The sequence below is a fragment of the Helianthus annuus genome, chromosome 2, assembly GCF_002127325.2.
Source record: "Helianthus annuus cultivar XRQ/B chromosome 2, HanXRQr2.0-SUNRISE, whole genome shotgun sequence".
In the NCBI taxonomy this organism is placed as follows: Eukaryota; Viridiplantae; Streptophyta; class Magnoliopsida; order Asterales; family Asteraceae; genus Helianthus; species Helianthus annuus.
The window spans coordinates 5,601,986-5,624,338 of record NC_035434.2 but is presented as its reverse complement, the minus strand read 5'-3'; the positions used below and the strand labels follow the sequence as shown (position 1 = coordinate 5,624,338).

Genomic DNA, 22,353 nt, shown 5'->3' with positions numbered 1-22,353 from the left:
AAAAAGATGTTACAACTCGGGATGATAACAAGCTTGTTACAAGGATCACTAGTGTGCGAAAGTGTAAAGAGTGTATGAAATTGCTAAGTAAACTGCCGAGAGCTGTTTAAGAGTGTGTGGTTGCTAAAATTAGCCAAGTGTTCTAACTCAAGCTTGTCATCCCCTTTTAAAATTAGAAAATAACCAAATAACTAACTATCCGCTAATTGTGGAAGCTTCCTATGATCTCCATAACGTTCACTAAGACCTGTCACGTGTCGAATATTAAGGGAATATGCTTCACGAATATCGGAAAGGCTTGGTTCATGAACATACTCCAGCAAAATAAGCTTACAAACAAGGTAGACAACCGTTAGTACAAGGATAACAACGAGGATCCTGGATCCTGATCCTGCAACACTCCCTGAGGATAGCTAATTCAAACAGAATTGAGGATCCCTGACCCCGACAGTACTTGAGGATCCATGATCCTTAGGATTGGAAAATCCTCCCCTAACAATTGCCCCCAAAATATAAGGAGTAATGTGTAAATTAGCGAGTTATATTTTCTTGATCTTATCTGCAACTAACTAACGGATATATAGCCTTTCAGATTAAACTAGCCATTGCTGATCTTACGTCACTGAAGTGACAGCCCTGCAAAATTATCATTATAAATTCGAGTTAGAGATAAGGGTTAGGAAGCATTTAAATTCGAGCGTTACACCCTTTAAATCCTCATCCGAAGATCAACCAGGTACTTCTCTCTCCCTTTTCTCTTCATCTTCTTACTCTGTTCCTTCTTTCTTTACATCACCCATGGCCAAGATGACTTTAAGATCCTCACCGGCTAAGGATCACCAAAAAGATAGTCCCCTAAAGAGCCAAGGGATTATCAAGGATTCTCCGTAAGAACGTTGCTGCTTTACTGATCCGGAGATAGACCGGATTCGTCACTGCTTTCCGGCAGACTCTGTTTTTTAAACGTTTTGATCCTACCTCCCTGAGTGACTTCGTTTCTGAAACTTGGGTCGCTTTTCCGGCTACCCCATTTCTGATATGATACTCATATCCTTTCCCAATTCTCACCTAGTCTTTCTTCTCCCTTACCGGCATATCCTATATCCAGGCCATGGCAACAATGTGGAGGGTTTTATATGCCCTTGAAAGGATTATTGAGCAGGAAGACATTGAGCTGGGGATGTTGGAATTCGCTGAACTGTACAATCTTATGAGCCATGGATTTCACCGCTACCTGTTCAAACATAAACCCGGTGATGCACACCCAATCCTCAAGACCACCAAGAATGACACCAAATGTAAGAAACGATTCTTCTTCGTTAGGAGGGATTCCATCCCTAATGGGAAGGATCTCCCCAAAAAATGGGCCACTCATGGTAGGATAGAGGATCCTTATAGAAGGATCATAGGATAACCCTGTTCTTGTCCCTGTGAGGATAACAGATTCTTTCGTTTCTATTTTGCAGCTATCTCTGTTTCCCATATCATTACATCGCCTGCAACAGAAGAGAGGATCACTGCTTTCTGGAATCTTGATCTTGCAGCAAGATCATTTCAAGCAAACACCAAGGATTCTCAAGAAGTATCCTCAGGCTCAGTCACAATGTCAAGTAAGTATCCATGTTTGTATATAATTAAATGTTTAAATGAAAATAAAATAAGAATACTTATCTGTTGTTTTGGATTGGTAGGTGCTGGAAAATCCTCAAAGTCAGCCTCTCGCTTCCGTGTCAGTGATCTTAGCAATGTGGGTCCTCGGTCTGCAAAGAAGAAAGCTGCTGCTAGCCCCAACGCTATAATCCCTAAACCTGTCACCTCCAGGGGGGAAAGAAGAGGAAGGCCACCGAAGCTGACAACCTGGAAGGATTGCCTCTAATCCGCCACCAGTTTGAGGAGTATTTCTCCAATGTAAGGATCACCGATTTTGCTTGATTATCCTGCCCACTTGAGGATCAATGATCCTGAACTTCACCTTTTCTTTTTTGTAGAAATTCGCCAAGATCCAGATGCTCTTTGACGCGTACGTTGAAGAGGCTGAGCAGAAGTGTTAGGGGAGGATTTCTTAATGACCTGTGATCCTTAATTACTGTTGGGTTTGGTGATCCTCACTTCTGTTTCAGTTAGTGATCCTCAGAAGTGCTACAGGATCAGGATCATGGATCATCTTAAGGATCCTTTACTAACGATTGTCTACATTGAATGTGGTATTGTTTTGCAGGAGTACCAGCTTGGACCTGGTCTTAGCGACATTCCTGGAGCATCTTCCATGTTTATTCCGCACGTGCTCAACTAAAAGTGGACGTTATGGAGTCGTGGGGGACTTGCACCATTTGCGGAATGTTAGTTAGTGTAGATATTTTCCATTTTTAAAGGGGTAGCGAGCTAATTAGAAAACACTTTTGGCTAATTTTGGCTACACACACTCGTACAACTGCTCTCACCAGCTCTTGGCAATTCACCTGGGGATTACACACATTTTTACACAATACACTATAGTGATCCTTGTACTTAGCTCGCTATCATCCAAAGTTGTAATACATTCATTGTTTAATTTGAGTTGGTGATTGGTAGTTTCCATCACCTGAGGTTTTTTATGCCGGAGATCATTCATTGATCAAGGGCTTTTTCCTCGTATAAATCTTTGTGTCACTTGTTCATTTCATTTCCGATGATCCTTATTGTTGTTCATCAATTCAAGCATCATACCTCACAATAGAAAGTTTGGTTACATTGTCATAGCTTGATTTTTGACCAAAACAGTTTCTCACCGTGGGGCAATTGGTGCTTCATTCCCAAGAGATTCTTGTTTTTGTGATCATTTTGGTTCATTGCATTCAAGCATATGGCTTCATCATCAAAGAACACTTCCAGTGCAATGGCTGCAATCAATTCATCCCAGGGCATTCCAACTTTGCCTCCACCACCTTCCGAATCTCAGAAAAATGCCGAGAAGAAACCAACTCCCATTTTCTCAAAACCTCCAACTTTTCTGCTTCTTATACTCCTACTACTAGTGACTTGTTTACTCTATTTTTGCAGATGAAGGAGCATATACAGCAGCAGGATAAGACCAATGAGAGGATTCTTAGAGAAATTGGAGACATCAAGAAACAGAAGAGATCGGCAGAGGATCATTCCCCGTTGATGCCCAGATCTTTGAATTTCAATACACCGGTCATGACTTCTCAGCCTTCAGTGGTTCCAGACGTTCAATATGTGGGAGGACCAAGAGGAGTGCACTACGGATCATCAGCAATGACTCAGGCCTCAGGATCATACTTCCAACCAGCAGGATCTCTCTCTCAGCATATAGGATCCTTCGCTAGCTCAGGAGGATACTCGGGAGCGCAGCAGATTCAAGGGTTCTGGCCGTTTCAAGGATCCTCGCAGGTTCAAGGATCCTCGCAGGTTCAATGATCCTCACAAGTTCAAGGATCCTCTCAGCTTCAAGGATCCTCTCAGGTCCACAGATCCTCCCATGTTCAAAGATCCTCTCAGTTTCATGGATCCTTCTAGATTCCGGGATCCTTAAGGAGTTTTCAATCAGGGAATTCAGATATCCATCAGGGAGATTTCATTCCAATCCAGACCATTGCTTCTACCGGTCCTTCAACAACATGGATTCACATCCGGTGTTCCTAATTTGAACCTAATGGGAGGTAACACTTTCAATAATTCTTATACCACTAACCATGGCCTTATGCAGGATACAGGTATCAATCATGCTATGGCTAGTGTTTTGGTCAAAAATCTGATGAGGATAATGCAACCAAACTCTTTGTTACGGGGTATGATGCTTGAAATGAGGAACAATGATAAGGATCACTTAGATGTAATTTGCACAATTGACACAAAGATTCATACGAGGAAAAAGCCCTTGATCAATGAATGATCTCCAGTATAAAAAACCTCGGGTGATGGAAACTACCGATCACCAAGTTCAAATTAACCAACGAATGTTTACAAGTTCGGATAGTAACGAGCTAGGTACAAGGATCACTATGGTGTAACGTGCAAGAATGTGTGAAAACTGTTAAGTGTTTTGTTGTATGCTTGAGAGGGCAGTTGTACGAGTGTGTGTAGCCAAAATTAACCAAGTGTTCTAAAAGCTAGCTCGTTACCCCTTTAAAAATAGAAGCTAACTAGCCTAACATGTAACAGCCCAGCGTAACCGCACCATGATATTGTCCGCTTTGGCGGCCAGCACGCCCCCGGCGTCCGCCCCTCACGGTTTTCAAAACGCGTCATGATGGTGAAGGTATCCAGCCCCTTATAAGAAAGCCTTTGTTCCCCTTCACAACCGATGTGGGATGCCACAATCCACCCGCCTTAAGGGGTCCAGCGTCCTCGCAGGACCTGGCACCACCGGTCCGGCCCTGGCTCTGATACCATCTGTAACAGCCTAGCGTAACCGCACCATGATATTGTCCGCTTTGGCGGCCGGCATGCCCCCGGCGTCCGCCCCTCACGGTTTTCAAAACGCGTCATGATGGTGAAGGTATCCAGCCCCTTATAAGAAAGCCTTTGTTCCCCTTCACAACCGATGTGGGATGCCACATAACAAACTATCCGAAATTCGTGCCGTGCTCCCACGTTCTCCACAACGTCCATTTCCAGTCAAACGTGTGCGAAATAGCCGTGGAATATTCCTTAGTAACGTTGCCAAGACCAGGTCCAACTTGTTACTCCTGCAAAACAATACGAAATTCAAAGAGAACAATCGTTAGTATAAGGATCCTTAGGGTGATCCATGATCATGATCCTGAAACACTTCTGAGGATCACTATCTGTCACAGAAGTAAGGATCACTAATAGGATAACAAGTGAGGATCACGGGCTATTAGAAAATCCTCCCCTAACAATTGCCCCCAAAATATAAGGAGTAATTTGTAAAATGAGCGAGTTATATTTTACTGATCTTATCCGCAACTAACTAACGGATATATAGCCGTTGTAATCGAACTATCCGTTGCAATTCTGATGTCACAGAAGTGACAACCCTGCACGATCATGATTATAAATAGGAGATAGATATAGGATCAATTAGCATTTAAATTTCAGAGATACTCCCTTTATAATCTCATCCGAAGATCAAACAAGTATTCTCCCTTCATCTTCTTCCTTCTCTTACTCTGTTTTATTTCTTTTCCCATCATCTCGTTGACAATGATGCTCCGGAACTCTCCTGCTAAGGATCACCAGAAAGACAGCCCTTTCAAAAGTCAAGGAATCATTACAGATTCCGCAAAGGAACGCTGCTGTTTCACCGATCCTCAGATCGATAGGATCCGATATTGCTTTCCTGCAGACACCGTATTTAAATCCTTCGATCCCACTACCCTGAGCGATCCCGTCTCTGAATCATGGGTTGCCTTCTCTGTTACTCCGTTCACCATAGGATACACCTATCCTTTCCCGACCTTTACCCAATCCTTCTTCTCCCTAACTGGCATCTCGTATATCCAAGCCATGCCAATGACCTGGAGGGTTTTGTATACCCTTGAAAGGATCATTGAGCAGGAGGGGATAGACCTAGGAATGTCAGAGCTGGGCGAGATGTATGATCTCACTACCTTTGGTTCCCACTGGTACTTGTTCAAACGAAAGCCTGGTGAAGAACACCCAATCTTCAAGGCCACCAAGAACGAAACTAATTGGAAACGGTGTTTCTTTTTTGTCAGAAGAGATACCATCCCCAATGGAAAAGATCTACCAAGAAAATGGGCCACCCATGGTATGATAGAGGATCCTGAGAAGGATCACCAAACAGTCTCCTTTTGTTTGAGAATCACTAACACCCTTTTATTCTTTGTTATGCAGCTATTACCGTCTCACACCTCAGACTGTCTCCTGCTGCCAAAGAGAGGCTTGCTGCCTTTAGAAGACTTAATCCTGAAATCAGATCATTCAAGACAACCACCCAGGATTCACAAGAGGTATCCTCAGGTTCTGTCACGATGTCAAGTAAGTATCTTGTTTAAAAATTCAAATAAACAGTTAAATATAAGTAGGATAAAGATACTTATCTTGTTTTGATTGTGCAAGTGCTGGAAAATCCTCAAAGTCCGCCTCAAAGTTCAGCGTCACTGATCTTGCCAATGTCAGATCCTCCAAGAAGAAAACTCCTGCCAGCCCAACTGCTTCAATCCCCAAGGCACCCCTCAAAGGAAGGGGAGGCAAGAAGAGAAAAGCCTCCGAAGCTGAGGATCTGCAAGGTCTGCCCTTGATCCGCCAACAATTCCTTGACTACTTCAATGAGGTAAGGATCACTGTCCCTGCTTGTATATTCTGCTTGTTTGAGGATCATCTGGTCTTGAACTATCCTTTATCCTCTTTGCAGAAATTCGCTGAGATTGAGGATTATGTTGGCCACGTTGAGGATCAGGATAGGAAGATTGCTGACCTCCAACAGGTTGCACTGCTAAAGGATCTCAAAATTGCCGATCTCTAGAAGGATCTCCAGAATGCCAAAAACGAGACGGCTAAGGTGTTGATCAATGCTGACTACGAGAAGCACGAGATCACCGAGGATGCCAAAGTCTCTGCCGCCATAGCGATGTACAAGACCAAACTGCAAATGGCCTTGGAGGCTCAGGATCCTGACTTTGACAGGGATGTGGGAGGCTGGAAGGCAAGGCTGGCTGAGCTGGATGATGAAGAGGAGGCTGAAGAGATCCTGACGATTGAGGCTGGAGGCAGTGGCAAGGATCAAGGTGGTGAAGCAAGTGGAGCCGGAGGTGGTGATGCAGCGAAGGTTTAGGCTGCGTGATTGGGCGATGATGGAAACTTCTAGACATAGCCGGAGCCCAATTTTTTTAGTTTGATGGTTGTTTTTGTTGAACAGTTGTTGGTTTGTACTTTGAACAATAGCTTTAGGTTTAAGGATCCAGGATCCTTCAGACAGTAGGCAGGATTATAAATGGTGGAGGGATCCTCTGTTTGGGAGATGAAGCCATTGTGATCCTGCCGCCTTTTAATTACCTGCATGCTAAGACCGCATAGACAATAGACACCCATTGCCAACCCATGTGGACGGGCCACGTTTTGCTGGTAGAAACGTGGGTTGGCAACCTTGACAACTTTTGGTGATTTAACGTTTGTTAATAAAATAACCTTAATCTTTTTTGGCTTATCTTGTGTTGTTATCCTTGTTTGTCTTTTTTAATTTTCAATTTCTTTGATATACACTTGTCTAAATAAGAAATCTTGAATAAGTTAGATTGAAAATACTTAGGATATGATCTAGGATCAAATATCCTATAGTTGAAAAATCCCAAAAAGTAGTATATTTTAAGGATCATAAGTTCAGTTGTCAAATTACAAGGGTTATTCAAATAAACAATGAACAAAATAAAAATAGTTAAGGATCATACTTGAGGATCCAAGTTAGGATCCTAACCCTTAATTCCATAACCAGGATAACTATAAGGCAAACCTTAGAGAGAAGTAAGGATCAAGGATCCTTAGTTGTTTGACTTTAAAGGCCTGAAATAGAGCATAACTTGGGACTAAGCCAATATAAGATAAAAGTTAGCAACTGGGGACAAGCCCAAGGATAACTGGGGACAAGCCCAAGGATAACTGGGGACAAGCCCAAGGATCTTTTGTAAACTGGAGTATGGCCCTTACTGGTGACTATCCAAACTTAGTGACATGAAAATGCCAAAACCTTAGCTAACGTGAAAACGTTAGAAACCTTAGGAACGGATGTATGGTACATCTACCATTATACGTAGGATCCTAGGTATAGCCAGTACAATGGAATTATCAGCCCCTAAAGCGAGTACTGGTCCCACTACCATGAACTATACCAGGATCATCATGCGCTACAGGCGGAACTGGGGTCAAGCCCAAATAACTGGGGTGAAACCCAAGGAACTGATTGCTTCTGTGGATAATCAACATTCTGCTAAGGATACCTAAACTTTCAAAACTCAGAATCACATGAGAAATGGATAAAGGACACATGATCCTTATCCTTATATGAGAAAATAAGGAAATGAAATAGTTTGAGATTAGGATATTACCAAAGTAAGGATCGTCTGTGCTTTAAGGATCCTTCAAGGATACCCATAATGTAAGGATCATCTGTTCTATGAGGATCCTGCTCACGTGAAATATATCTTCAAATGGACAGCATTCCAGGCTCTTGGCAGCAAATCACCTTCCATAGTCAGCAATCGATATGCCCCCTTTCCTTCCTCAGCTTCAATCAAGTAAGGGCCTTCCCATTTTGGTGCCAATTTTCCATCAGCAGGATTGGTGGTATTCTGAAATGCTTTCCGTAACACCATATCACCAATTTGAAACTTCCTGATCCTGACGTTTTTATTGTAAATACTAGCCATTCTTTATTGATAACTGGCCATCCTTATCCTAGCCATATCCCTGATTTCTTCAATAGTATCCAGGTCTTGAACCAAGTTCTCATCATTTTCCTCAGGATCACGGATACTTGTTCTAGCAGTTGGAACCACCATTTCTGTAGGGATCACTGATTCTGCCCCAAATACCAAAGAGAATGGAGTCTGGCCTGTAGCATTCTTGGGGGTTGTCCTATCAGCCCAAAGCACATAAGGTAGTTCTTCTGCCCATTTCCCTTTTTTAGATCTAAGCTTCTTCTTCAAAATGTTGATAATGATCTTGTTGGATGATTCTGGCTGACCATTAGCTTGTGGATGGACTGGTGTTGATGCTATCATCTTAATCCCCCAGCTGTCACAAAAGTTAGTAGTTCTGCCCCGAATAAATTGGGAACCATCATCACATATAATCTCAGAAGGAATACCAAATCTAGTTATAATATTTCTTTTAATGAAGGATATCACTTCCTTTTCTCTGACTTGGGCAAAAGCTTCAGCCTCTATCCACTTGGAGAAGTAATCAGTCATAGCAAGCATGAATACTTTTCCACTAGGTGCCTTAGGGAGTTTACCAACTATATCCATACCCCATCTCATAAATGGCCAAGAGGAGGATATAGGATGCAAAAATCTAGCTGGTTGGTGGATGATATTGCTGTGTCTCTGACAAGGATCACACTTCTTAGCATACTCCACAGCATCTCTTTTCATAGTTGGCCAATAGTATCCTGTCCTCAGGATCCTTGAGAATAATGCCCTGCCCCCAGTGTGGTTTCCACAATCTCCTTCATGGAAGTCTTTTAAAACTTCTTGGATTTCAGGATCCTTAATGCATCTTAAATATGGTCCTGCAAGAGATCGCTTATACAACATATTATTTAAAATTGTGAATTGAGATACCTTAATTTTGAAAGCCCTAGGGTTTTCTCCTGTAGGAATCTCTCCGTGTTGTAAGTATCTCATGATTGGGAGGATCCATGATCCTGAACGAGATTGAGTATCCTCACTAGGGATAATTGCAGAATCCTCTCCTATTTCCATGGCCACATGATCCTCGATGGCGGGAGCCAGGATATGGATAATGGGGATACTTATATCCTCCGGGATCTTCAAAGATGATCCTAGATTAGCCAATGCATCAGCTTCTGTATTTTCCTCCCTGGGTACCTGTGTCAAACTAAAGGAAACAAAAGAGAGTGCCAATTCTTTGACTATCTCCCAATATTTGGTTAGCTTTTCACCTTTAACAGCATAGGATCCATTAAATTGATTAGTGATTAACAACGAATCTACATGTACCTCAAGATACCTGATCCCCATATGCTTAGCAATTTGCAAACCAGCTATCAAGGCTTCATACTCAGCCTCATTGTTAGTGGTTTGGAACTCAAAAGCTATAGAGTGGGGTATTATGTCCCCCTGTGGCGATTTTAGTAGTATTCCAAGCCCTGTGCCTTTGACATTTGAGGATCCATCGGTATAGAGTATCCAAGGATCCTTGGTCTCCTCTAGCTGCTGGACTTCTAACTCAGCTTCCTTTTGTAAATCACTACTGAAATCAGCCACAAAGTCTGCTAATGCTTGGGATTTGATGGCTGTCCTAGGCTCATATCTTATATCATATGCACTAAGCTTCACTGCCACTTAGCCATCCTTCCTGACATCTCAGGTTTCCTGAGGACATTCTTAATTGGAAAATTAGTTTTAACAATAATGACATGAGTTTCAAAATAATGTCTTAATTTAGTAGATGCCATGATTAATGAAAGGATAAGTTTTTCTAAGTGTGAATACCTGGATTCAGCATCAAGTAAACTCTTACTTACATAATAGACAGGATGTTGTTGTTAGGGCTGGAATTTTATTATACGTGATCCTTACACATGATCCTAACCAGTGATCCTTGTTTCTTTGGCAGACAGTGATCCTCAGGAGGACTTCAGGATCAGGATCATGGACCATTACAGGATCCTCATGCTAACAGTTACCTTCGTTTAATACAATGATATTTTGCAGGAACATCTAGCAGGATACGCTCTTAGCATCATAATCAAGGGACGCGTCTTCACAATTATAGCATGAGCTAAATCAGAGATAGACGTTGCAAAGGATATGGGAACTTAGCTTGATTTAAGGGCGGCAATTTAGGCTAGATTGTTTTTGTTTCTAAAGGGGTAATGAGCTGATTATTAGTCTTTTTACCTAAAATAGGTCACCTACACTTGTATAAATACCACTCTTCCTCATTTGGAAGAACACACGACGACACACAAAACAATTCTCTCACGCTTAGACACTCGAAACTATAGTGATCCTTGTACTCAGCTCATTATCATCCAAAGTTGTAACTATATTTTTCTTATATTGAAGTTGGTGATCGGTAGTTGCCGTCACCCGAGGTTTTTTATGCCGGAGATCATACATTGATCAAGGGCTTTTTCCTCGTATAAATCATTGTGTCTTTGCATATTTCTCATAAAAGTGATCTTTTACTTTTATAATTAACCAAGCATCATACCCCGTTTACATAAAGTTTGGTTACATTATCCTTGTGTGATTTTTGACCAAAACAGTTTGGCGCCCACCGTGGGGCAATTGGTGCTTCATTCATAAGAAAACCTTTTGTTCGAAATCATTTCAAAGAATTACATGGCTTCATCATTGAAAAACATGTCCACGGCAATGTCTGTAGTCACCTCGTCCCAGAACATTCTGCCTCCACCACCGGCAGGATCCCAGAAGAATGCTGAGAAGAGACAAACTCCTACTAATTCTAAAACTCCATCTCCTTCTGCTATGAATTCTTATATTCCCAGTACTAGTGATGTATTTACTTTGATTTTGCAGATGAAGGATCGTATGCAGCGGCAGGATGAAACTAATGAAAGGATCCTCAGGGAAATTGGAGATCTCAAAAGACAAAAGAAAACGGCAGAGGATCATTCCCCACTGGTGCCCAAATCCTTGAGCTTTGATACTCCAATGATTACTTCTCAGCCATCAGGAATTCCAGACGTGCAAATTATGGGAGAATCAAGAGGATTGCACCTCGGATCGACAGCAATGACTCAGGCATCAGGCTCACACTTTCAGCCGGCGGGATCCTATCCCCAGCATATGGGATCCTTCATGAATTCGGGAGCCTATCCGGGAGCACAGCAGTTTCAAGGATCCTACTTTATTCCAGGATCATCCCAGGTTCAAGGATCCTCCTTCGTTCCAGGATCATCCCAGATACCAGGATCCTTCCAAATACCAGGATCCTTCCAGATGCCAGGATCCCTAAAAAGTTTGCAAACAGGAAGTCTAGATGTCCATCAAGGGGACTTCATTCCAATGCAGACCATTGCTTCCACTGGTCCCTCCGTTATCCCCGAATCCCAGCAATATGGATTCACTAACTTGAACTCGATGGGAGGTAACACTTTAAATAATCATCCTACTACTAACCATGGATTCATGCAGGATACAGGTGTCAATCATGCTATGGCCAGAGAATTGCAGAAGCTAAAAGATATGATCTCAAGTGTTCCAGGGGTAGTCAAGCCTATCCTAGAGATTGCAGATGGAAGCCACAAGGTATCTCGCTTTGCACCACCAATTTGTGATGCAGAGGTACCCAAAAGGTTCCATATCCCTACTATGAAGCTGTATGATGGTACAACGGATCCAGAGGAGCACATAGCACAATACAGGGAGAGGATGGAGATCAATCCTATCCCAGAAAAGTTGAAGGAAGCATGCCTATGTAAAGGATTTGGATCCACTCTTACTGGATCAGCTCTTAAGTGGCTGCTAAGTCTTCCCCCTTACTCTATTACTTCATTTGCTAATTTAGTTAATTTATTCAATAACCAATTCTCTTGTAGTAGAAAATTTGAAAGATTAACCAGTGATTTATATAGAGTAACTCAAAGTCATAATGAATCATTAAGGGATTACATAACTAAATTTAGTAAAGAATCCTTGGACATTCCCAACTTGGATATGGCTACGGCTGTTGAAGCCTTCAAAATGGGACTGCTTAAGGATTCATTATTCTATGATGATCTTGTTATGACACCATGCAGGAACCTAGATGAAGAAAGAACTCGGGCACTCAGGTTCATCCGGCTAGAGGATGACAAGAGGATCCAGGAGAGACAAGTAGGATCCTCAAAACAGGAGAAGCAAGGATCCTCCTTCAAGAACAACAAATTCAAATCCTACCATAGAAATGAGAACCAGAATGTGCATGCTGTTGACCAAGAAGAGGATGATGAAGATTATCCTCCAATCTCAGAATATTGTTTTTCCGTTGATAATCATGAACTAATCCTTGCAATGCAGAATCTAGGTGAAAAAGCTAGGTGGCCCAGAAAGAACGATAAACCATCCGGGACTAAAGACAAGTCAAAATGGTGTGCATACCATGAGGATTTCGGGCATCTAACTGAAGAATGCATAGCTTTAAGAAAAGAGATTGGATATATGTTAAGCAAGGGGCACCTAAAAGAATTGTTGGGAAGAAAAAAGCAAAAAACTCAGGATCCTGAAAGGATCCCTGAAAAGGCTCCAGCACCTCCGGCAAATGCATAAGTGATCAACTTTATTTCCGGAGGATCAGACATCTGTGGTACATCCTTCTCGGCGGCCAAAAGGCATGCAAAGGAGTCAAAAATGGATAATGGAGAAAGACCTATTAGGACATCAAGTGTCTCAGAGGGGAAGATGATAACGTTTGATGAGGAGGATCGCATTAACATTCAGGATCCTCATCATGATAGTTTGGTTATTACTCTCTTTATCTCTAACCATTTTGTCCGCAGGATCCTTATCGATGGAGGAAGCTCAGTGAACATTATCCAGCTTGATGTTCTGAAGAAAATGGGTATTCCAGAATCAGACATCACACCAAGATCCTCCGTGCTTGTAGGATTCAGTGGAGAAACGAAGAAAACTCTGGGGGACATCAAACTCCCAATCTACGTGGAAGGATTACATAATTATCAAAAATTTTGTGTTATTGACTGTTTATCTTGTTGCAATGTTATCCTTGGCAGGCCCTGGATACATGATATGAAAGCAGTCCCATCCACCTACCATCAATGTGTGAAGCTCCCTAGCCCATGGGGAATAATCAAGATCGACAGTGATAAGCAGGAGGCTAAGGATTGTTATACCTCATCCATGAAGCCAACCTCGAAGCCAAGGGAGCAATAGCAATTACAGTATCCTCCGAGGAATGTCTTGGAGGCAAGGGAACAAGATGTGGACGAAATCCTCTTGGATCCTAGTGATCCTGAATCAAAAATCTATATCGGATCAGGGATCCTTGGCAAGATGAAAGAAGACTTAATATCCTTCCTCAAAAGAAGAAAATCTACCTTTGCTTGGAAAGATGAAGATATGACAGGTATATCTAAGGATATTATTACTCACAAACTTGGCATTGACAGGTCTATCAAACCAATCCATCAAAAAAGGAGGAAGTTTGCACCGGAAAGGAATGCCATTATCCAAGAAGAAGTAGAGAGACTACTTCGAGCAGGTATGATCAGAGAGGTAAAGTATCCAAAATGGTTAGCCAATGTGGTCGTTGTCCAAAAGAAAAACGGAAAGTGGAGGGTATGTGTCGATTTCACTGATTTAAATAAGGCATGTCCCAAGGATCCTTTCCCATTACCCCACATTGACTCCATGGTGGATGCAACAGCGGGGCATGAACTGTTAACCTTTATGGATGCATCATCTGGATTCCAACAAATTCAGATGGAACCATCTGACCAAGAGGATACAGCCTTTATGACCCCAACAGGTTTGTATTGTTATATTGCCATGCCTTTTGGATTAAGAAATGCAGGTGCAACATATCAAAGGCTGGTGAATATGATGTTCAAAGATCAAATTGGACAAACTATGGAAGTATACATAGATGATATGGTAGTCAAATCAAAGAAAGCTGAGGATCACCTAAGGGATTTGGAGGAAGCATTTGATATCCTTGATAATTATAACATGAAGCTTAATCCTTCAAAGTGCCACTTTGGTGTTAAGGCAGGTAAATTCCTAGTATATATGGTAACTCAGAGGGGCATTGAGGCAAGTCTGGAGCAAATTAAAGCACTAGTAAACATCAAGTCCCCTGCCAATGCTAAGGATGTGCAAAGGCTAACAGGCAGGATAGCAGCTCTGAACAGGTTCATATCAAAATCCTCAGAAAAATGTAAAGAATTTTACGATATCCTAAGGAAGAACAAAAAGTTTGAATGGACTGAGAAACATGAGAATGCTTTACAAGCCCTTAAAGAATATATGTCCTCAGCACCAGCATTATCAAAGCCCGAAAAAGAAGATGTGTTATCCTTATATTTGGCGGTATCCTCAACCGCTGTAAGTGCTGTCCTTGTTAAGGATCACGAAGGTACACAATATCCTATCTACTATGTAAGTAAGAGTTTACTTGATGCCGAATCCAGGTACTCACACCTCGAAAAACTCATTCTTGCATTAATCATGGCATCAACTAAGCTAAGGCATTATTTTGAAACCCATACTATTGTTGTTAGAACTAACTTTCCAATTAAGAATGTCCTCAGGAAACCAGAGATGTCAGGAAGAATGGCTAAGTGGGCAGTAAAGCTTAGTGCCCATGATATAAGATATGAGCCAAGAACAGCCATTAAATCCCAAGCACTAGCTGACTTTGTGGCTGATTTCAGTAGTGATCTACAAAAAGAAGCAGAATTGGAGGTCCAACAGCTGGATGAGACCAAGGATCCTTGGATACTACACACTGATGGATCCTCAAATGTCAAGGGCACAGGGCTCGGGATACTACTAAAATCGCCACAGGGGGACATAATACCCCACTCCATAGTCTGTGAGTTCCAAGCAACTAACAATGAGGCTGAATATGAAGCCTTAATTGCTGGCTTGCAAATTGCTAAGGATATGGGGGTAAAATATCTTAAAGTATATGTAGACTCATTATTGATCACCAATCACTTTAATGGATCCTATGCTGTTAAAGGTGAAAAACTAACCAAATATTTAGAGATAGTCAAAGAATTGGCACTCTCTTTTGTTTCTTTCAGCTTAACACAGGTACCAAGGGAGGATAACACGGAAGCTGATGCATTGGCCAACTTAGGATCATCCTTAAAAATTCCAGAAGACATAAGTATCCCTATCATCCATATCCTGGCTCCTGCTATTGAAAATCAGGTGGCCATGGAAATAGAAGAGGATACTGCAGTAATCCCTAGTGAAGAAGCTCAATCTTATTCAGGATCATGGATCCCACCAATCATAAGATACTTGCAATACGGGGAGATTCCGATGGGAGAAAATCCTAGAGCTTTCAGGATTAAGGTATCTCAATTCACAATCTTAAATAATGTATTGTATAAACGATCTCTTGCAGGACCATATTTAAGATGTATCGAGGATCCTGAAATTGAAGAAGTATTGAGAGACTTCCATGAAGGAGATTGTGGAAACCACACTGGGGGCAGGGCATTGTTCTCAAGGATCCTTAGAACAGGATACTACTGGCCAACCATGAAAAGGGATGCTGTAGAATATGCTAGGAAATGTGATCCTTGTCAAAGACACAGCAATATCCTTCATCAACCAGCTGAACTGCTACACCCTATACCATCCTCTTGGCCATTCATGAGATGGGGGATGGATATAGTTGGCAAGCTCCCTAAAGCACCTGGTGGAAAAGTATTTATGCTTGCCATGACTGACTACTTCTCTAAGTGGATAGAAGCTGAAGCTTTTGCTCAAGTCAGAGAAAAAGAAGTTATATCCTGTTTTGGTCAAAAATCACACAAGGATAATGTAACCAAACTTTATGTAAATGGGGTATGATGCTTGGTTAGCTATGAAAGTAAAGGATCACTTCTGTGATAAAGATGCAAAGACACAATGATTTATACGAGGAAAAAGCCCTTGATCAATGTATGATCTCCGGCATAAAAAACCTCGGGTGATGGCAACTACCGATCACCAACTTCAATATAATAAAAATGTAGTTACAACTTCGGATGATAATGAGCTGAGTACAAGGATCACTGAGTGTCTAAGTGTTGAGAGTTGTGTCGTATGTTGTGTGTGTTCTTCCGAATGAGGAAGATGGGTATTTATACATGTGTAGGTAACTTATTTTAGGTAGATAGACCACTAATCAGCTCATTACCCCTTTAGAAATAAAGATAATCTAGCCTAAATTGCTGCCCTTAGATCAAGCCATGTTTCCATATCCGGCACAACGTTCATCTTCAATTCAGCTCTTGCCATATTTGTAAAAGCGCGTCCCTGGATCATGATATGTAGGGCATATCCTGCTAGATATTCCTGCAAAATAATATTGTAGTAATCGAAAATGACCGTTAGTATAAGGATCACCTCAATGTCCCGTGATCCTGATCCTGAGGTCCGGCTGAGGATCACTGCCTGCCAAAGAAATAAGGATCACTGGTTAGGATCACGTATAAGGATCATTCATAGTAAAAATCCAGCCCTAACAATTGCCCCCAAAATATAAGGAGTTAAATGTAAATGGATGAGTTATATTTTGTTTTGAGCTTATCTCTAACGGACGATTCCGATTTACTAGCCGTTGCACATGGACTAGCCGTTATGATATTTACGTCACCGATGTGACAATCCCTGCGAATCATCATTATAAATAGGAGATAGGGTTAGGATCACTTTGTATTTAAATTCGAAGTATCTCCCTTTATAATCGTCACCGAAGGCTTTGATCAGGTATCATTTTCTTCTTTCTCTTCTTTGCTCTTGCTTTTCTTCTGTTTTTTGTCTCGACATGCTTCTTCGGAATTCACCGCACAAAGGCTCTAAGAAGGATAGTCCCTTGAAAAGCCAGGGGATTATCAAGGATTCCCCTATGGAGAGGTGCTGTTTTACCGATATCCAGATAGACAAGATTCGCCATTGCTTCCCGGCGAATGTTGTTTTTAAGCCTTTTGACCCTACTGCTTTGAGTGATTTTGTTTCGGACACTTGGGTGGCCTTTCCTGCTACCCCTTTCCTCATCGGGTACTCATATCCTTTTCCGACATTTACCCAATCCTTCTTTTCTCTTGCCGGCATCTCATATATCCAAGCTATGCCGATGATCTGGAGGGTTCTATATACCTTCGAGAGGATCATCGAGCAAGAAGGGATTGATTTGGGGATGTCAGAGTTAGCTGAACTTTATGATCTCACCACCTTTGGTTCTCACCGGTACTTGTTGAAACGGAAAGCTGGGGAGGATCATCCAATCTTCAAGGTTACCAAGAATGATACCAACTGGAAACGTCGATTTTTCTTTGTTAAGAGGGATTCCATCCCGGATGGAAAGGATCTGCCCAAGGAATGGGCCACTCATGGTAGGGTAGAGGATCCTTGAAGGATCACTATCAGTCCTGTCTCTTATGATGAGGATCACTGATGTCTTTTCTTTTTTGCAGCTATCTCTGTTGCTCACTTAAAGTTGACCCCTGCTGCCAAAGAAAGAGTGTTAGCCTTCAAGAAGCTCAATCCTGAAGTCAGAAGCTTCCAAATCATTATCCAAGATTCTCAAGAGATATCCTCTGCATCTGCCACAATGTCAAGTAAGTATCCTCATAGAAAATAAGTTTTATGTGAAAGTATTTAATTTAACAAGGGAACTTATCTTGTTTTTGAATTGTGTAGGTGCCGGAAAGTCTGCCAGGTCCGTTAAGTCTGCCTCCAAGTTTGGGATCAGTGACCTTGCCAACGTCACTTCCTCAAAGAAGAAAGCTCCCGCTGCTAGCCCTTCAGTCTCAGCTCCTAAAGCGTCCATTCGGGGCAAAGGAAAAAAGAGGAAAGCTTCTGATGAACTCCAAGGATTCCCTCTCCTTCGCCAGCAATTTCTTGATTACGTGAATGAGGTAAGGATCACTGCCCCTGTAGGTTATCCGCCTATCATATTTTATGTATCCTGCTTTTCTTGAGGATCACCTGAGTTTGAGCTTGTCTTTATTCTCTTGTTTGCAGAAACTTGCTGAGATCGAAACTTATCTTGGCAATGTTGAGGACCAGGAGAGCCAGATTGCTGATCTTCAACAAATGGGCGTGCTTAAGGATCTCAAGATAGGAGATCTTAAGAAGGAGCTCCGGGTCATGAAGGCTGAGGCTGCTCAGAGGTTGATTGATATGGATAACGAGAAGCAGGAGATCACCCAAGATGCTAAGGTCTCCGCGGCAATTGCTATGTATAAGATTCAACTTCAGATGGCCGAGGAAGCTCAGGATCCTACCTTTGACAAAGGCTCGTGGGATGTTGAAGGTTGGAAGGCAAGGCTGGCAGACCTGGAGGACGAGGATGAGGCTGAGGAGATCCCCATGCTGGAAGGTGGTGATGCTGGCAAGGATCAGGGTGAAGCGAGTGGAGCTGGTGGTGATGGTGCAGCGAAGGTTTGAGCTGCAAGATTGGGCAATGATGGAAACTTCTAGACATAGCCGGAGCCCAATTTTTTTTGTTTAGTGGTTGTGATGTTTTAAAACAATGATGGTCTGTATTTGAACAATAGTTTAGGGTTGAGGATCCTGGATCCTTTGAACAATAGGTAGGATTACAAAAGGTGGAGGGATCCTCTGTTTGGGGGATGAAGCCTTTGTGATCCTGCCGCTTCTACTTTCCTGCAAAAATGCTAAGACCGCATAGACAATGGACACCCTTTGCCAACCCATGTGGACGGGCCACGTTTTGCTGGTAGAAATGCGGGTTGGCAATTTTGACAACTTTTTTGAAAGGGTTAATGATCCTTTGGTTTAATAATATAACTTTAATCTTTCTGGCTTATCTTGTGTTGTTATCCTTCAATAATCCTCTTATTTCTCAATTGCTCTATTTGTTTCGAAATAATAAGAGTTGAAAAAGTGTTTAATAAACTTAGGATATGATCCTAGATCAAATATCCTCACATTCAAAGAATTTTTAGTTCAAGGATTATAGGTTCGGTTGTCAAAGTGTAAGGGTTGGTTAGGATAAAGAGTATAATAAAAAATAGTCAAGGATCATACCTGAGGACCCACGTTAGGATCCTAACCTTCAATCAAGACAAACATAGATAGGACTTTGATAATTAATGAGGATCTAGGATCCTTATGTGTTTAGATTTCCAAAACCTGAAAAGTGAGATATAACTTGGGACTAGGCCAATGTAAAAGATAAATTAGTAACTGGGGACATGCCCAAAGTATAACTGAGAATGATCCCAGAGGATCACTGGGGACAAGCCCATAGGATAACTGGGGATGATCCCGGAGGATCACTGGGGACAAGCCCATAGGATAACTGGGGATGATCCCGGAGGATCACTGGGGACAAGCCCATAGGATAACTGGGGACAAGCCCAAAGGATCGTATGTAAACTGGAGTATGGCCCTTTCTGGCAACTATCCAAACTTTAGTGACATGAAAATGTCAAAACCTTAGCTAACGTGAAAACGTTAGAAACCTTAGGAACGGATGTATGGTGCGTCCACCATTATACGTAGGATCCCAAGTATAGCCAGTACGATGAGGTCGCCAGCCCCGAAAATGGGTACTGATCCCAAAGACATGAACTATATCAGGATCATCGTGCGCTGCTGGCGGAAACTGGGGATAATCCCAAGGATAACTGGGGTTGTACCCAAGGATCTGTGGTGCTTTTGGAGATCTTTGACGATTTGCTGAAGATACCTGAACTATCATAACTCAAATGGTTTGTGAGTAGAGGATGAAGGATACATGATCCTTATCCTTAGGCAAAAAGTAAGAAAATGCAATAGTTTCTAGGATAAGCATATTACCTGAGTAAGGATCACCGATATCTCCAGGATTCCTTCAAGGATACTTCAATGTAAGGATCACATGCAGGAAGGATCATGTTCACATGAAATATTTCTTTAAGTGAACAGCATTCCAGGCTCTTGGTAACAAGTTTCCTTCCATGGTTAGCAACCTGTATGCCCCCTTTCCTGCTTCAGCTTCAATCAAGTAGGGACCTTCCCATTTTGGTGCTAGCTTCCCGTCAGCAGGATTGATGGTATTTTGAAATGCTTTTCTCAACACCATATCTCCGACTTGGAACTTCCTTATCCTGACATTCTTGTTGTAGGCACCAGCCATCCTTTGTTGGTAGCTTGCCATCCTTATTCTGGCTAGATCCCTGATTTCCTCAATAGTATCCAAATCCTGAGCTAGAGTTGCAGCATTTTCTTCAGGATCACGAGCACTTGTTCTAGCAGTTGGGATTACCATTTCTGTTGGGATCACTGCTTCTGCCCCAAATACTAAAGAGAAAGGTGTTTGACCAGTGGCGTTTTTGGGAGTTGTCCTATCAGCCCATAGCACATAAGGCAATTCTTCTGCCCATTTCCCTTTCTTGGATCCTAGCTTTTTCTTCAGATTGTTGATGATGATCTTATTGGATGATTCTGCTTGACCATTGGCTTGTGGATGAACTGGTGTTGATGTTATCATCTTGATTCCCCAACTGTCACAAAAGTTAGTGGTTCTCCTTCCAATGAATTGAGAACCATTATCACATATAATTTCAGAGGGGATGCCAAATCTGGTTATAATGTTTCTTTTAATGAAGGATATGACTTCCTTTTCTCTGACTTGAGCGAAGGCTTCAGCTTCTATCCACTTGGAAAAATAGTCAGTCATGGCAAGCATAAATACTTTTCCACCAGGTGCTTTAGGGAGCTTGCCAACTATATCCATTCCCCATCTCATGAATGGCCAAGAGGATGGTATGGGGTGTAGTAATTCAGCTGGTTGGTGAAGGATATTGCTATGTCTTTGGCAAGGATCACATTTCTTAGCATACTCCGTAGCATCCCTTCTCATGGTTGGCCAGTAGTATCCTGTTCTAAGGATCCTTGAGAACAAAGCTCTGCCCCCAGTATGGTTTCCACAATCTCCTTCATGGAAATCCTTCAACACCTCTTCAATTTCAGGATCCTCGATACATCTCAAATATGGTCCTGCAAGAGATCGCTTATATAATACATTATTCAGAATTGTGAATTGAGATACCTTAATCCTGAAAGCTCTAGGATTTTCTCCCATCGGGATCTCCCCGTGTTGCAAATATCCCATGATCGGTGAGATCCATGATCCTGAATTAGGTTGGGCTTCTTCACTAGGGATCATTGCAGTATCCTCTTCTATTTCCATGGCCACCTGTTTTTCAATAGCAGGAGCCAGGATATGGATGATAGGGATACTTATATCTTCTGGAATCTTCAAGGATGATCCTAGGTTGGCCAATGCATCAGCTTCCGTGTTATCCTCCCTTGGTACCTGTGTTAAGCTAAAAGAAACAAAAGAGAGTGCCAATTCTTTGACTATCTCTAAATATTTGGTTAGTTTTTCACCTTTAACAGCATAGGATCCATTAAAGTGGTTGGTGATCAATAATGAATCTACATATACTTCGAGATACTTTACCCCCATATCCTTAGCAATTTGTAAGCCAGCAATTAAGGCTTCATACTCAGCCTCATTGTTAGTTGCCTGGAACTCACAAGCTATGGAGTGGGGTATTATGTCCCCCTGTGGCGATTTTAGTAGGATCCCTAGCCCTGTGCCTTTGATATTTGAGGATCCGTCGGTGTGTAGTATCCAAGGATCCTTGGTCTCATCCAGCTGCTGGACCTCCAATTCTGCTTCCTTTTGTAGATCACTACTGAAATCAGCCACAAAGTCAGCTAGTGCTTGAGATTTAATGGCTGTTCTTGGTTCGTATCTTATATCATGGGCACTAAGCTTCACTGCCCACTTAGCCATTCTCCCTGACATATCCGGTTTCCTGAGGACATTCTTAATTGGAAAATTAGTTTTAACAATAATAGTATGAGTTTCAAAATAATGCCTTAACTTCGTGGATGCCATGATTAATGCAAGGATGAGTTTTTCGAGGTGTGAGTACCTGGATTCGGCATCAAGTAGACTTTTACTTACATAGTAGATAGG

At 42.0% G+C, this 22,353-nt stretch overlaps 1 protein-coding gene across 1 annotated transcript; it reads left to right on the top strand.

Moving 5' to 3' along the window:
- The first annotated feature begins 484 nt into the window (after positions 1-484).
- LOC118487124 lies at positions 485-2,568 on the top strand. The gene is made up of 4 exons (XM_035983661.1): positions 485-1,298; positions 1,467-1,610; positions 1,692-1,908; positions 1,989-2,568. Exons 1-3 carry the CDS (start codon positions 1,112-1,114, stop codon positions 1,874-1,876), a joined length of 516 nt encoding a protein of 171 aa, XP_035839554.1. The 5' UTR covers positions 485-1,111; the 3' UTR covers positions 1,877-1,908; positions 1,989-2,568.
- The last annotated feature ends 19,785 nt before the right edge of the window (positions 2,569-22,353 follow it).